The sequence below is a fragment of the Bubalus kerabau genome, chromosome 9, assembly GCF_029407905.1.
Source record: "Bubalus kerabau isolate K-KA32 ecotype Philippines breed swamp buffalo chromosome 9, PCC_UOA_SB_1v2, whole genome shotgun sequence".
NCBI lineage: Eukaryota > Metazoa > Chordata > Mammalia > Artiodactyla > Bovidae > Bubalus > Bubalus kerabau.
The window spans coordinates 94,869,950-94,887,739 of record NC_073632.1 but is presented as its reverse complement, the minus strand read 5'-3'; the positions used below and the strand labels follow the sequence as shown (position 1 = coordinate 94,887,739).

General features: G+C 41.1%; 1 protein-coding gene across 1 annotated transcript in view; it reads left to right on the top strand.

Annotated features, from left to right (window-relative positions):
- The first annotated feature begins 650 nt into the window (after positions 1–650).
- PPIL4 (peptidylprolyl isomerase like 4) overlaps positions 651–17,790 on the top strand; it is a 40,162-nt gene continuing 23,022 nt past the window's right edge. The window contains exons 1-7 of the mRNA XM_055535919.1: positions 651–819; positions 6,515–6,582; positions 6,668–6,732; positions 7,021–7,138; positions 7,798–7,940; positions 11,868–11,964; positions 12,724–12,840. Coding sequence (XP_055391894.1) covers positions 750–819; positions 6,515–6,582; positions 6,668–6,732; positions 7,021–7,138; positions 7,798–7,940; positions 11,868–11,964; positions 12,724–12,840 — 678 coding nt within the window. The 5' untranslated portion in view covers positions 651–749. The remainder of the gene's footprint in view (positions 820–6,514; positions 6,583–6,667; positions 6,733–7,020; positions 7,139–7,797; positions 7,941–11,867; positions 11,965–12,723; positions 12,841–17,790) is intronic.

The following is a 17,790-nucleotide window of genomic DNA, read 5'->3' as shown; positions in this document are numbered from 1 at the left end:
CCTTCCGTCGTGGCTCAGCTGGTAAGGAATCCGCCCGTAATGCGAGAGACCAGGGTTCGATCCCTGGGTTGGGAAGATGCCCTGCAGAAGGGAAAGGCTGAAGATGCCCTGCAGAAGGGAAAGGCTACCCACTCCAGTATTCTGGCCTGGAGAATTCCATGAACTGTATAGTCCATGGGCTCGCAAAGAGTCGGACACGACTGAGTGACTTTTACTTCGCTTCACTTGACACAATCAGCCAGGAACCATCTTTCTGATTAGCAAATTCTACCTTTAAGGGCTAAAATTCTGATTCCGGGCGATAAGAAGAGACCGACTAGGAAACTCGGCGTAGTTGTTCCAACAGGGCGGGGGAAAGTGGCGCCCCACACTGGCCTTCGAACGACGAAACAGAGGGCCTATGGCGCATTAAAGAAAGGTCCGCTAAAAAAAAAAAAAAGTCCGCGTCATTTTTGAGATGGACACAAAATGGAGCACAAACCCTTCACAGAAGCCACTTTGAGTGACAGCCTTCCGGCCCAGTCCCCAGGGCCTTTGGAAGATTTTTTCAAATGGGCCGCGAAAGGGCCGGGAACCCACAGAGGGCTGGGCTTGCCACGGACCAGACCCTCCCAAGGAGCCTCCCAGAGGGGGCGGTGTCGCCGGAGGGATGACGTAAAAAGGCGTCGCGTTGAGGGTGACGCGTGGCGTAGATGACGTAGGGCTGCGCCTGTCACCCCCGGGGCTTGTTGCGAGGAGGAGCGGGCGCCATGGCGGTTCTGCTGGAGACCACTTTGGGCGACGTCGTCATCGACCTGTACACAGAGGAACGGCCGCGCGGTGAGGCCCCGGCCCTGCTCACTTCTCGGCGGGCCGCGCTCTTTTTTTCCCCCGCGCTTTTCCTTTTCTGCCCAGTCCCCGGCGTGGACTGGCTGGAGCTTCTGGGCTGATGGTACCCGAGACCGCGCCGTTTATCAGCGGGCCCTGGTTGAAAAGTTTGTTTCTGAGGAGCAACCTTTCTCCGCCTCTGGTGCTGGCCAGTCGGGTGGCAGGTGCTTGTAGTTATTAAATCCGTGTGTGTGTGTGTGTGTGTGTGTGTGTGTGTGTGTGTGTGTGTAGTGCAGGCTGCATATTCGGTGCCCATAGCTCTTGTGGCTTACTAGTCAGGAGCATAGCGAGTATTCCTTGGTGTGTAATCAGTAAATCTTGATGAAAGCAGGGACGAAGGGCTCGGAGTAGTGAGTGTGGGCATCCCTCCTGGGTAGAGGGAGGGCTGTCCGGAGGTGTGCACCCAGTCTTAGCAAACACTCGTTGATCGCCCGCTACGCGAGACTTTGTACCAAGCCGTGGGATGGGCGTCTTGCCCTCGAAGGTCTAATTTTCCATTGGGGGAAATAGGCGCCGCAACCCATTTAATTTCTTAAGCGTGTAGTGGAAGAATGTGTAAGTTGCCAGGGAAACCAGAGGAGGGAGTAATTCTTCCTGGCTGGGGGTGGGGAGAAGCAGAGCTAAAGACGAATGTAGAGCACTTGAACTCGCTCTTTTAAAAATGGGAGTGAGGGTGTTCTTGTTTGCTTGGAATTTTCTGGAAACGGCAAGTAGATCGGCGTGGCTTGACAGTGTAATGTCAGACCGTGAGTCTGGTCATATACGTTTTTTAGGTTAGGTTTGGTCCTGAATAGCCTTGTGTGCCCTACTGAAAACCAGTCTTTGAAGGGTTTGAAAGCAGGATCGAGAGAGGCATAACAAACTTGTTTTAGGATAATAGGCAACAATATGGAGAATGTTTCAGAGTGGGGAGAAACTGGAGAAACTGTAACTAAACAGGAAAGTTTAGTTACAATCAGGGTCCTGCCCCCAAGGAATGCAATTTGTCAAAGAAGATGAAACAAACTATACAATATGGTACCATGAGTGCCTGCCGAGGTGCTGCGCTTTATTCCACACTGAGTTATCACCCCCACCCCAGCAACTCTCAACATACATCTATTCCTTTCTTATACTGATGCCTGTGCCCCACATTTTTGGCAAACTTCCTGTTTATTAATCAGTTCTCAGGTCAAGCATGATCTGTTCTGTGAAGCTCCCTGTGTCCCTGAGCAGAGTTAAGATTGGTTTCTTTTGCTGTGCCTCAGGTCTTTTATAAATCACATAGTACGTATTTTGTTATACATTTTCCTGTTGGCCTGGAATTATTTTCAAGTCTTGGTCTCCTCTCAAGATGTAAACTTTAAGAGAGCAGGGACTATTCCTTGATTATCTCTGTATCTTGAGCACCTAGTGCGGTGCCTGACACTTTGAAGGTGCATACACCGAAGTGATGGATAATATGTGTCGTATTCAGACAGTTTGTTCAGATCAGATCAGATCAAATTAGTTGCTCAGTCGTGTCCGACTCTTTGCGACCCCATGAATTGCAGCACGCCAGGCCTCCCTGTCCATCACCAACTCCCGGAGTTCACTCAGACTCACGTCCATCGAGTCAGTGATGCCATCCAGCCATCTCATCCTCTGCCATCCCCTTCTCCTACTGTCCCCAATCCCTCCCAGCATCACAGTCTTTTCCAATGAGTCAACTCTTCTCATGAGGTGGCCAAAGTACTGGAGTTTCAGCTTTAGCATCATTCCTTCCAAAGAAATCCCAGGGCTGATCTCCTTCAGAATGGACTGGTTGGATCTCCTTGCAGTCCAAGCGACTCTCAAGAGTCTTCTCCAACACCACAGTTCAAAAGCATCAATTCTTCAGTGCTCAGCCTTCTTCACAGTCCAACTCTCACATCCATACATGACCACAGGAAAAACCATAGCCTTGACTAGATGAACCTTTGTTGGCAAAGTAATGTCTCTGCTTTTGAATATGCTATCTAGGTTGGTCATAACTTTCCTTCCAAGCAGTAAGCGTCTTTTAATTTCATGGCTGCAGTCACCATCTGCAGTGATTTTGGAGCCCAGAACAATAAAGTCTGACACTGTTTCCACTGTTTCCCCATCTGTTTCCCATGAAGTGATGGGACCGGATGCCATAATCTTCGTTTTCTGAATGTTGAGTTTTAAGCCAACTTTTTCACTCTCCACTTTCACCTTCATCAACAGGCTTTTTAGTTCCTCATCACTTTCTGCCATAAGGGTGGTGTCATCTGCATATCTGAGGTTATTGATATTTCTCCCGGCAGTCTTGATTCCAGCTTGTGTTTCTTCCAGTCCAGCATTTCTCATGATGTACTCTGCATATAAGTTAAATAAACAGGGTGACAATATACAGCCTTGATGAACTCCTTTTCCTATTTGGAACCAGTCTGTTGTTCCATGTCCAGTTCTAACTGTTGCTTCCTGACCTGCATACAGATTTCTCAAGAGGCAGATCAGGTGGTCTGGTATTCCCATCTCTTTCAGAATTTTCCACAGTTTATTGTGATCCACACAGTCAAAGGCTTTGGCATAGTCAAGAAAGCAGAAATAGATGTTTTTCTGGAACTCTCTTGCTTTTTCCATGATCCAGCGGATGTTGGCAATTTGCTCTCTGGTTCCTCTGCCTTTTCTAAAACCAGCTTGAACATCAGGAAGTTCACGGTTCACATATTGACTGTTTGTTCAAGTGATAGAAACTCAACTGAAACTGCCTTAAAGAAAATAATGGATTGCCTTATGTTATTGGTGTAAGCTTTGGGCTTCCCTCATAGCTCAGTTGGTAAAGAATCCTCCTGCAGTGCAGGAGACTGGTTCAATTCCTGGGTTGGGAAGATCTGCTGGAGAAGGGATAGGCTACCCACTCCAGTATTCTTGGGCTTCTGTTGTGGCTCAGCTGGTAAAGAATCTGCCTGCAATGCGGCAGACCTGGGTTTGATCCCTGGGTTGGGAAGAGCCCCTGGAGAAGGAAATGGCAACCCACTCCAGTATTCTTGAGTGGAAAAGTTCCATGGACAGAGGAACCTGGCAGGCTACAATCCACAGGGTGGCAAAGAGTTGGACATGACTGAGTCACTAACACATGACATTTATTTAATCTGTAATTAAATAAAAGATGCTTGCTCCTTGGAAGAAAAGCTATGACAAACCTAGGCATCATAGTAAAAAGCAGAGACATTACTTTGCTGACAAAGGTCTGTATAGTCAAAGCTATGGTTTTTCCAGCAGTCACATATGGATGTGAGAGTTGGACCATAAAGAATGCTGAGCCATGAAGAATTGATACTTTTGAACTGTAGTGTTGGAAAAGACTCTTGAGAGTCCCTTGGACTACAAGGAGATCCAACCAGTCCATCCTAAAGGAAATCAACTCTGTATACTCATTGGAAGGACGGATGCTGAAGCTGAAGCTCCAATACTTTGGCCAGCTGATGCGAAGAGCTGACCCTGATGCTGGGAAAGATTGAAGGCAGGAGGAGAAGGGAATGACAGAGGATGAGATGGTTGGATGGCTTCACTAACTCAATGGACATGAGTTTGAGCAAGTTCTGGGAGATGGTGAAGGATAGGGAAGCCTGGCATGCTGCAGTCCATGGAGTCTCAAAGTCGAACACGACTAAGTGACTGAACAACAAAAGATATTTTTTAAAAAAGATAACCACAAGCCATGGTCACGTCTAGAGAAATAAGCAATAATTCCTCTTTGTTGTTTAATTGCTCAGTCCTGTCTGACTCTTTTGTGACCCAATGGGTTGTAAGCCTGCCAGGCTCCTCTGTCCATGGGATTTACCAGGCATGGAGTGGGTTGCCATTTCCTTCTCCAGGGTATCCTCCCAATTCAGAGATTGAACCTGTGTCTCCTACATTTGCAGGCGGATTCTTTACCACTGAGCCACAAGGGGAGCCCCAATAATTCCTTAGTAACATTCATGTTTATCTGTTGTCTCATAAACATTTAAAAGAGTATTTCATCATTTGAAATGGGATTCAAACAAAGACCATGTATTGTATTGATTGATATAGCTCTTAAATGGGGCTTCCCAGGTGGCGTAGTGGTAAAGAATCTGCCTGCAATGCATGAGACTCAAGAGACACAGGTTCAATTTCTGGGTCTGGAAGATCCTCTGGAGGAGGGTAGGCTGTTTCACAATATCTTCCCACCTTGAAATGGCCGCTCTCTACTCTCTGCCAGTCCAGTTTTTTTAATGTTCATTTTCAGCCTCCAGGAGGTCTTCTCTTTTCCCTAGCCGGAAACAATATCTCTTTTCAACTCTTGTGGCATATTTATTAACAAAATTGTACTATTTAAGTGCACCAATGGTATTATCAGGTATGCTCAGTATTATAACTGAGTTCAGGTTGTAAGGACCCTCATTTAGTGTAAGCTCCTTGAGGGGTAGGGATCCCTCATGTATCTTTCTGTCTGTCTGTTTTCTAGCTTAGTGCCTTGAAAACTTGCTAGAATGTTTCTCTACACCGAGGCTACGAACTTGTTAACAGCAGAGATTTACTGGCATTTGACCTAACAGAGTGCCAAGTGCCTAGAGGATACTCAGTGTTTATTGGATAAATGAGTGAATTTATTTTAAAAAGGTGGTACATGTTTAGTGTATGCATATTTGTGAAGGGAATTTCTACCCCCTCCAGTATTCTTGGGGCTTCCCTGGTGGCTCCGACGGTAAAGAATATGCTTGCAGTACAGGAGACCTGGATTCAATCCAGGGTTGGCGTAGGGTAACAATTCCCTTCTCCAGAGGTACATGGTGACTGTATGGATTTTCGTGAAGGGCTGTTTAATCATTGTGAAACAATTGATCCTGGATACTTTGTTTCCTCTAGTGTAAATAAGTTGCACCCATTTTCAGATGCTCTGCTAGATCCTTTCCCATCACAGTGTCCTCTTTAGTTTTTTTTTTTCTCTTAACAAAATCAATTCATCAATAGATGATTGCTGATGACTCAGAGAGCTCAAACTGGTGCTCTGTGACAACCTAGAGGGGTGGGTTGGGATGGGAGGTGGGAGGGAGTTTCAAGAGGGAGGGGATATATGTACACCTGTGGCTGATTCATGCTGATATATGGCAGAAACCCACATAATATTGTAAAGCAGTTATCCTTCAATTAAAAATAAATTACAAAATAGAAAAAAAATAGATGATTGCTTATCCCAGATAAGTTTTAGTTTCCTGTATAGCTCAGATGCCCAAAAAATCCAAAGAAAAAGAGAATAAAAGATAACTTAAAATGTATTGCATTTTTCTAGGCTTGGTGGTGGTTTAGTTGCTAAGTCGTGTCTGACTCTTGCGACCTCATGGACTGTAGTCTGCCAGGCTCCTCTGTCCATGGGATTCTCCAGGCAAGAATAGGGGAATGGGTTGTCATTTCCTTTGCCAGGGGATCTTCCTGACCCAGGAGTCAAACCCCAGTCTCCTGCATTGCAGGCAGATTCTTTATCGACTAAGCTATGAGGGAAGTTTACTTATATTTTTAAAATGGCTTTGGACATTTGACCATTTGGGGAGGTTTTTATATGGTGGCTTAGAAATTAAATTAAACTAACTGTGCCTTTACGTGATTGAAAATGTATTTGTGAACTGCTGTGGTAAATTTAGTATTTACTTTTTTTCAGCTTGCTTGAATTTCCTGAAGTTGTGCAAAATAAAATATTACAATTATTGCCTTATTCACAATGTCCAGGTGAGTTGGTAGATATTAGTCATGTTCTTTGTTACTGGAACCATCTAAGAAACTCTGAATTAACAAAGTCCCTTATATATTACAGAGGGATTTTATCATACAGACTGGTGATCCTACAGGGACTGGACGTGGAGGAGAATCAGTTTTTGGGTAAGTTCCTTTATTTTCAAATGGATAAAAAATAGAAATTCTTCTTAAAAATGTTAAGTAGTATATTTTAATCTGCATTTTAAAATATGGTTCAAATATAGATTTTTTTCCAAGTTCCATAAATGTCTATAGCAAAAAAAAGGAGCATTTTTGAATACTGGTGCCATTTCTATAAAGAAATGGTTACCTTATATGCTAACTCTAGTGCCCTATATATATAATCTTAGTATGTCTGTATTTCATGTTGAGTGTACTTATATTTTATAAATTTATTATATGTATTTTTAGTCAACTGTATGGTGATCAAGCAAGCTTCTTCGAGGCTGAAAAAGTGCCAAGAATTAAGCACAAGAAGAAAGGCACTGTGTCCATGGTGAACAATGGCAGTGATCAGCATGGATCTCAGGTTAGGAAATGCGTGAGGAGATGAGTTTTGCTGGAAGGCACCCATGAAACTATCTTTTTGAGCTATCTAGTAAGGAAAGAATTTCAACCAAAGATATTTGTTAGAATTAAAAAATGACACTGTTTTCTCCTGTGTTAAAAGAGATCCTTATTATGTTGTTCTTTTGAATGTAAGGAATATCCTTTGGGAGAAATTTAGAAAATACAGGAAAGTACAAAGAAGAAAATAACATTACCTATAATCCCACAATTCATAGATCATCACTGTTCAGAGACAGAAAGGCCTGTCCTTGCAGTATTTATTCCTTCTTTCAAAACAGGTCATGTTGAGCACGTTTCATTCACTGTGACAACATTCCCATTGGAGTAGATGCTTTTTTTCCTCAGAGTTTACATGTGAAAAAACTTGAGATTTGGTTTGTTCAAGTATTTTAAACAATTAAGCATCTGTGTATTTATTGATATTTTATGCATAAACTTTGTGCCTTTCACTTAGTACTAGTAACAGGTGGGTGAGAAATACCAGTAACAAGTACTAAATGTAGTTAATGTAGAGTCTCTTGTAACTAACAGCAGTTTGAATTTTTTATATATATATACATATATATACACACAAACACACGTATATATTTGTATTTATTAAATGTCTTTTTTATATAGTTTCTTATTACAACAGGAGAGAATCTGGATTACCTTGATGGCGTTCATACAGTGTTTGGTGAGGTGACAGAAGGCATGGACATAATTAAGAAAATTAATGAGACTTTTGTTGATAAGGACTTTGTACCATATCAAGATATCAGGTATGGTTACTATTTATTATTAGAATGTACTACAGTGTTTTAATATGTGATGTTTGCCAGATAATGGGGATGGTATACATAGGACTGGTTTTTGGATAATTCTAAAATGTGAATTAATTGGAGACTGCGCGGGCACAGGAGGGCCTAGAGGAGCTATCCCATGTTGAAGGTCAGGAAGGGCAGCGGTGAGGAGATAACCCTCGTCCAAGGTAAGGAGCATTGGCTGCGCTTTGCTGGAGCAGCCGTGAAGAGATACCCCACGCCCAAGGTAAGAAAAACCCAAGTAAGACGGTAGGTGTTGCAAGAGGGCATCAGAGGGCAGACACACTGAAACCATACTCACAGAAAACTAGTCAATCTAATCACACTAGGACCATAGCCTTGTCTAACTCAATGAAACTAAGCCATGCCTGTGGGGCAACCAAGATGGGCGGGTCATGGTGGAGAGATCTGACAGAATGTGGTCCACTGGAGAAGGGAATGGCAAACCACTTCAGTATTCTTGCCTTGAGAACCCCATGAACAGTATGAAAAGGTAAAATAATAGGATACTGAAAGAGAAACTCCCCAGGTCAGTAGGTACCCAATATGCTACTGGAGATCAGTGGAGAAATAACTCCAGAAAGAATGAAGGGATGGAGCCAAAGCAAAAAGAATACCCAGCTGTGGATGTGACTGGTGATAAAAGCAAGGTCTGATGCTGTAAAGAGCAATATTACATAGGAACCTGGAATGTCAGGTCCATGAATCAAGGCAAATTGGAAGTGGTCAAACAAGAGATGGCAAGAGTGAATGTCGACATTCTAGGAATCAGCAAACTGAAATGGACTGAAATGGGTGAATTTAACTCAGATGACCATTATATCTACTACTGTGGGCAGGAATCCCTCAGAAGAAATGGAGTAGCCATCATGGTCAACAAAAGAGTTTGAAATGCAGTCCTTGGATGCAATCTCAAAAATGACAGAATGATCTCTCTTCGTTTCCAAGGCAAACCATTCAATATCACAGTAATCCAAGTCTATGCCCCAACCAGTAACGCTGAAGAAGCTGAAGTTGAACAGTTCTATGAAGACCTACAAGACCTTTTAGAACTAACACCCAAAAAAGATGTCCTTTTCATTATAGGGGACTGGAATGCAAAAGTAGGAAGTCAAGAAACACCTGGAGTAACAGGCGAATTTGGCCTTGGAATACGCAATGAAGCAGGGCAAAGACTAATAGAGTTTTGCCAAGAAAATGCACTGGTCATAACAAACACCCTCTTCCAACAACACAAAAGAAGACTCTATACATGGACATCACCTGATGGTCAACACCGAAATCAGATTGATTATGTTCTTTGCAGCCAAAGATGGAGAAGCTCTATACAGTCAGCAAAAACAAGACCAGGAGCTGACTGTGGCTCAGATCATGAACTCCTTATTGCCAAATTCAGACTTAAATTGAAGAAAGTACGGAAAACCACTAGACCATTCAGGTATGACCTAAATCAAATCCCTTATGATTATACAGTGGAAGTGAGAAATAGATTTAAGGGCCTAGATCTGATAGATAGAGTGCCTGATGAACTATGGATTGGGGTTTGTGACATTGTACAGGAGACAGGGATCAAGACCATCCCCATGGAAAAGAAATGCAAAAAAGCAAAATGGCTGTCTGGGGAGGCCTTACAAATAGCTGTGACAAGAAGAGAAGCGAAAAGCAAAGGAGAAAAGGAAAGATATAAACATCTGAATGCAGAGTTCCAAAGAATAGCAAGAAGAGATAAGAAAGCCTTCAGCGATCAATGCAAAGAAATAGAAGAAAACAACAGAATGGGAAAGACTAGAGATCTCTTCAAGAAAATCAGATATACCAAAGGAACATTTCATGCAAAGATGGGCTCGATAAAGGACAGAAATGGTATGGACCTAACAGAAGCAGAAGATATTAAGAAGAGATGGCAAGAATACACAGAAGAACTATACAAAAAAGATCTTCACAATCCAGATAATCACGATGGGTGTGATCACTGACCTAGAGCCAGACATCCTGGAATGTGAAGTTAAGTGGGCCTTGGAAAGCATCACTACGAACAAAGCTAGTAGAGGTGATGGAATTCCAGTGGAGCTATTCCAGATCCTGAAAGATGATGCTGTGAAAGTGCTGCACTCAATATGCCAGCAAATTTGGAAAACTCAGCAGTGGCCACAGGACTGGAAAAGGTCAGTTTTCATTTCAATCCCAAAGAAAGGCAATGCCAAAGAATGCTCAAACTACTGCACAATTGCATTCATCTCACACGCTAGTAAAGTAATGCTCAAAATTCTCTAAGCCAGGCTTCAGCAATATGTGAACTGTGAACTTCCTGATGTTCAAGCTGGTTTTAGAAAAGGCAGAGGAACCAGAGAGCAAATTGCCAACATCCGCTGGATCATGGAAAAAGCAAGAGAGTTCCAGAAAAACATCTATTTCTGCTTTCTTGACTATGCCAAAGCCTTTGACTGTGTGGATCACAATAAACTGTGGAAAATTCTGAAAGAGATGGGAATACCAGACCACCTGATCTGCCTCTTGAGAAATCTGTATGCAGGTCAGGAAGCAACAGTTAGAACTGGACATGGAACAACAGACTGGTTCCAAATAGGAAAAGGAGTTCATCAAGGCTGTATATTGTCACCCTGTTTATTTAACTTATATGCAGAGTACATCATGAGAAATGCTGGACTGGAAGAAACACAAGCTGGAATCAAGACTGCCGGGAGAAATATCAATAACCTCAGATATGCAGATGACACCACCCTTATGGCAGAAAGTGATGAGGAACTAAAAAGCCTGTTGATGAAGGTGAAAGTGGAGAGTGAAAAAGTTGGCTTAAAACTCAACATTCAGAAAACGAAGATCATGGCATCCGGTCCCATCACTTCATGGGAAATAGATGGGGAAACAGTGGAAACAGTGTCAGACTCTATTTTTCTGGGCTCCAAAATCACTGCAGATGGTGACTGCAGCCATGAAATTAAAAGACGCTTACTGCTTGGAAGGAAAGTTATGACCAACCTAGATAGCATATTCAAAAGCAGAGACATTACTTTGCCAACAAAGGTTCGTCTAGTCTAGGCTATGGTTTTTCCTGTGGTCATGTATGGATGTGAGAGTTGGACTGTGAAGAAGGCTGAGCATGAAGAATGGCTGCTTTTGAACTGTGGTGTTGGAGAAGACTCTTGAGAGTCGCTTGGACTGCAAGGAGATCCAACCAGTCCATTCTAAAGGAGATCAGCCCTGGGATTCCTTTGGAAGGAATGATGCTAAAGCTGAAACTCCAGTACTTTGGCCACCTCATGCGAAGAGTTGACTCATTGGAAAAGACTCTGATGCTGGGAGGGATTGGGGGCAAGAGGAGAAGCGGACGACAGGATGAGATGGCTGGATGGCATCACTGACTCGATGGACGTGAGTCTGAGTGAACTCCGGGAGTTGGTGATGGACAGGGAGGCCTGGCGTGCTGCAATTCATGGGGTCGCAAAGAGTTGGACACGACTGAGCAACTGATCTGATCTGATCTGAAGAATCTTTATAATAGAGAAGACCATTACTGTACTGATTATAATTGCTTATGTTGGGAGGAATTACTAATTTTTTAGGTTTTTAAAAAAATTCAGATTATTGAGAGAGATGGCAAGATTACTAAGATATAGCTCTTCATGTTATATCTTAGCATAATGCAGAGAATTAATATATAATATCAAGCAATCAAAAGCAATAACACTAACTGTCAAAGTATAACCTAGTAATACCCTTGTGCAATAAAATTTAAGAGCTTATGGACTTTTTTTTTTTTGGCATTAGGGATACTTAAGATATTTGTTATAATTTTTATAAAAAGTGAAGCATGGATTCTGAAATAATATGAATGTGACATTTGACTTGGATTTGTTTTGTAAGGATAAATCATACAGTGATTTTAGATGATCCATTTGATGATCCTCCTGATTTATTAATTCCTGATCGATCACCAGAACCTACAAGGGAACAACTAGATGTGAGTCGAGTCTACTTATGATTGAATGTACATACGTGTTAATGTTTTGCATGGATTTTGCTTTTTACCTTTTTAAAACTTATTTCTCCAGAATGATTATCTTGCTTGATCAGTAATACTAAGCAAAGTTTGCAGTTCTTTGTCTCTTCCATAGAGACACTCATTTTTCTACCTATCTTTTCTCTAATATTCTTTCTTTAGTTTCTGTTCCACCAGAACAGTCTTGGCTCTGGATACAAATACCTTGGGGAAATGTTTTTCTTACCTCTTAACTCTAGATAGGAGTATAGCTTTAAGACTAAATTACATTGTCAGCTTGTGAGGGAACTTTTCAACTGGGGACACTTTTGAGCCAGGCTGGAACGCAGAAATTTCTGTGGCATAGTGGAGACTTCCCCTCAGATCTTTTAAGGTGTAAATTTCTGCTTAATGAGACTTCCTCAAAGCTGAATTTATCTCTATAGTTAGGGTTTAATCCTTAATTTCTAAGATCATTTATCTTCTGTGTTGAGCATTTACTTGGGTACCAGATAGTTCTTATACAAATGTTTATTTTGATTTAAAAATAAATTAGAAGCCTAGTTTAGCCCATATTAATGAATTAGCTTAAATCAGTTTTCAGAGATTTATAAGTTTGTTTCACATTTGTGAAACAAATCTTTTAACAAAGTTGATGAAACTAAGAATAAAGCATAATGTCTCATGTTTCTTAGATTTATATATATATATATATATATATGAGTAACTTCTGCCTTACAGAGTGGTCGAATTGGAGCAGATGAAGAAATTGATGATTTCAAAGGGAGATCAGCTGAAGAAGTAGAAGAAATAAAGGCTGAAAAAGAGGCCAAAACTCAAGCTATTCTACTAGAAATGGTAAAGTAATTACTTTGTTCAAATAGTTATTCAGCAGTGTGTTCAATACATACTTATTGTGAGTTTATTCCTGACTTTTTGATAGTATTAAAATATTAGAAATTTAGCTCAGAGTACTTTTCTGGGTTAAATTTGATATGACATCATAACACATATGAAAGGAAACAGTTTGTTTCTACTGTTAGTGTAGTGTCAAATGCATTTTAAACACATGGGAAATGGGTATCTAGTTTATATTAATTGGATTTCAGTTGCTTATACTTATCAGCCATGAAATTAAAAGACGCTTACTGCTTGGAAGGAAAGTTATGACCAACCTAGATAGCATATTCAAAAGCAGAGACATTACTTTGCCAACAAAGGCCCGTCTAGTCAAGGCTATGATTTTTCCAGTAGTCATGTATGGATGTGAGAGTTGGACTGTGAAGAAAGCTGAACGCCGAAGAATTGATGCTTTTGAACTGTGGTGTTGGAGAAGACTCTTTGCAAGGAGATCCAACTAGTCCATTCTGAAGGAGATCAGCCCTGGGTGTTCTTTGGAAAGAATGATGCTAAAGCTTAAACTCCAGTACTTTGGCCACCTCATGCGAAGAGTTGACTCATTGGAAAAGACTCTGATGCTGGGAGGGACTGGGGGCAGGAGGAAAAGGGGATGACAGAGGATGAGATGGCTGGATGGCATCCCCGACTCGATGGACGTGAGTTTGAGTGAACTCCGGGAGTTGGTGATGGACAGGGAGACCTGGCGTGCTGCAATTCATGGGGTCGCAAAGAGTCGGACACGACTGAGCAACTGAACTGAACTGAATACTTATCTCAGTTTTAAAGAGTTTCTTGGACTGAATTTTAAGTATTATAAAGAATAATGCTTTGTATACCTCTAGTATTGAGATTAAATAATAAAATAGTAATTATAGGATAAAATAAACCTGGGCAGAAATTGAACATTCTAAAATGTACTCCTTTTCTCTTTTACTAGCAATATGAAATCATTTGGGAACAGTTATTCAGTACATGATTATTTCACCTACTAGGCTTTTTTTCCCGTTTCTTATTTTTGTGGAATAGATATACCTTTCATGTAGTAGATCATCAGTTTTGAAATGGATAGCTAATAATTACGTTTTTATTACTAACATCATTTTATGTAGTAGAGCTTTTCAGATTCATTATCTGATTTAAAATCCGTATTAGCATCACTAGTCTGAAGGAACAAATATTAAAGACTATAATTCAATAAAACTTTACTGAATTAAAAAAGTTAAAAATACACAGTTTAATGAACATACTGTGTTACCTGAGAATTCTGACCCAGAACAGTCAACACGGAGACAAACTCTAAGAAAATTATGGACTTAAAAATCTTTTGAACACCTGGGAGCAAGAGTAAGTGACTTACAAGGGAAAGAACATTAGATTATCATTAGAGTTTTCAACAACAAATAATAGAAAGTTTATGCCAGAATAAAAGGGTTTAACATATTCCATAAACTTTTTATTTTCAGAGAATTTCAAATTTACAGAAAAAAAAAATAATGCAGAGAACTTCTATGTACCTTTTACCCAGGTTCATCCTTTTTTTCTTTTTTTTTTTGGCCACACCACATGGCAAGTGAAACTATGAGCCATGCCATGTAGGGCCAGCCAAAATGGACAGGTGGTGGTGGAGAGTTCTGACAAACCATGATCCAATGGAGAAGGGAATGGCAAACCGCTTAAGTATTCTTACCTTGAGAACGCCATGAACAGTATGAAAAGGAAAAAAGATATGACGCTGAAAGATGAACTCCTGAGGTCAGTAGGTACCCAGTATGCTTCTGGAGAAGAGCGGAAAAATAGCTCCAGAATGAAGAGGCTGAGCCAAAGCGAAAACAATGCCGAGTTGTGGATGTGACTGGTGATAGGAAGTCAAGTCAGATGCTGTAAAGAACAATATTGCTTAGGAATTTGGAATGTTAGGTCTATGAATCAAGGTAAATTGAAAATGGTCAAACAGGATGGCAAGAATGAACATTGATATTTTAGAAATCAGTGAACTAAAATGGATGGGAATGGGTGAATTCAATTCAGGTGAGTATTGTATCTACTACTGTGAGCAAGAATTCCTTAGAAGAAATAGAGTAGCCATCATATTCAACAAAAGAGTCCAAAATGCAGTACTTGGGTGTAATCTCAAAAATGACAGAATCATCTCTTGTTTGTTTCCAAGGCAAACCATTTTCACAGTAATCCAAGTCTATGCCCCAACCACTAATGCTGAAGAAGCTGAAGTTGAACGGTTCTATGAAGACCTACAAGACTTTCTACAACTAACATCAAAAAAAGATGTCCTTGTCATCATAGGGGACTGGAATGCAAAAGTAGGAGGAGGTCAGGAGATACCTGGAGTAACAGGCAAGTTTGACCTTGGAGTAAAATATGAAGCAGATCAAAGGCTAACAGAGTTTTGACAAGAGAACACACTGGTCATAGCAGACACCCTCTTCTAACAACACAGGAGACAACTCTACACATGGACATCACTAGATGGTCAATACTGAAATCAGTTTGATTGTTTCTTTGCAGCCAAAGATGGAGAAACTCTGTAGAGTCAGGAAAAACAAGAGTGGGAACTGACTGTGGCTCAGATCATAAACTCCTTATTACCAAATTCAGGCTTAAATTGTCTGAGGAGGCCTTACAAATAACTGAGAAAACAGAAATGAAAGGCAAAGTGAAAAGGAAAGATACATCTATTTGAAGGCAGAGTTCCAAAGAATAGCAAGGAGAAATAAGAAAGCCTTCCTCAATGATCCATGCAAAGAGATAGAGGAAAACAATAGAATGGGAAAGACTAGAGATCTCTTCAAGAAAATAGGGATACCAAGAGAACATTTCATGCAAAGATGGGCACAAGAAAGGACAGAAATAGCATGGACCTGACAGAAGCAGAAGATATTAAGAAGAGGTGACAAGAATACACATAAGAACTATACAAAAAAGATCTTCACGACCCAGATAACCATGATGGTGTGATCACTCACCTAGAGCCAGACATCCTGGAATGCAAAGTCAAGTGGGCCTTAGAAAGCATCACTACAAACAAAGCTAGTGGAGGTGATGGAATTCCAGTTGAGCTATTTCAAATCCTGAAAGATGATGCTGTGAAAGTGCTACACTCAATATGCCAGCAAATTTGGAAAACTCAGCAGTGGCCCCTGGACTGGAAAAGGTCAGTTTTCATTCCAATCCCAAAGAAAGGCAATGCCAAGATTATTCAAACTACCACACAATTGCACTCATTTCACACGCTAGCAGAGTAATGCTCAAAATTCTCTAAGCTAGGCTTCAAAAGCATGTGAACTGAGAACTTCCAGATCACGCTGGATTTAGAAAAGGCAGAGAAACCAGAGATCAAATTGCCAACATCTGTTGGATCATCAAAAAAGCAAGAGAGTTCCAGAAAAACATCCTCTTCATTGACTATGCTAAAGCCTTTGACTATGTGGATCACAACAAACTGTGGAAAACTCTTCAAGAGATAGGAATACGAGACCATCTGACCTGCCTCCTGAGAAATCTGTATGCATATCAGGAAGCAACAATTAGAACTGGACATGGAACAACGGACTGGTTCCAAATTGGGAAAGGAGTTCGTCAAGGCTGTCTATTGTCACCTTGCTTATTTAACTTATATTTAGAGTATGTCATGTGAAATGCCGGACTGGATGAAACACAAGCTGCAATCAATAATTGCTGGGAGAAATATCAATAACCTCAGATACGCAGATGACACCACCCTTATGGCAGAAAGTGAAGAACTGAAGAGGCTCTTGATGAAATTGAAAGAAGAGAGTGAAAAAGCTGGCTTAAAACTCAACATTCAAAAAATTAAGATTATGGCATCTGGTCCCATCACTTCATGGCAAATAGATGGAGAAACAATGGAAACAGTGAGAGACTTTATTTTCTTGGGCTCTAAAATCACTGTAGTTGGTGACTGTAGCCATGAAATTAAAAGATGCTTGCTCCTTGGAAGAAAATCTATGACAAACCTAGATAGTGTATTAAAAAAGCAGAGACATTACTTTGCCAACTAAGTCTATCTAGTCAAAGCTATGGTTTTTCCAGTAGTCATGTATGGGTGTGAGAGCTAGACTATAAAGAAAGCTGAGTGCCGAAGAATTGATGCTTTTGAACTGTGGTGTTGGAGAAGACTCTTGAAAATCCCTTGGGTTACAAGGAGATCAAACCAGTCAATCCTAAAGGAAATCAGTCCTGAATTGGAAGGACTGTTACTGAAGCTGCAATAGTTTGTCCACGTGATGTGAAGAACTGACTCATTGAAAAAGACCCTGATGCTGGGAAAGATTGAAGGCAAGAGGAGAAAGGGATGACAGAGGATGAGTTGGTTGGCTGGCATCACCAGCTCAATGGACTTGAGTTTGAGCAAGCTCTAGGAGTTGGTGAAGGACGGAAGCCTGGCGTGCTGTAGTCCATGGGGTCATTAAGAGTCAGACACGACTGAGTGACTGAACTGAACTGAACATGGCAAGTGTTTTCCTTGACCAGGGTCAAACGTTTACCCACTGTGTTGGGAGCACAGAGTCTTAGCTAGTGGACCATGAGGGAAGTCCCCCCTGCCCCCACCTTTTTAAAAATGTGTTTATCCAAGAGGAGACACTTCACATGATAATCTTGCCTGAAATCAACTCTGAGAATTTTTTAATATATGTATGAAAGAATATTGTTTCCCCATCTAAAGGCTCATGGTAAATATAGTTTTCTCACAATGAAAATAACACCATCATTAAATCATGGTTTTATCTCACTGTCACCCTCTCGAGTTCTTCAGTAGAAGGCGGTTTGCTTGGTTCATTGTGGTAGTTGACTATGAAGTTGACTTTGGTTTGCTTGAAGTAGAAGATGATATGTGAGGTCAAAAAGCTCAAAACTGTATCCAGGAATTGG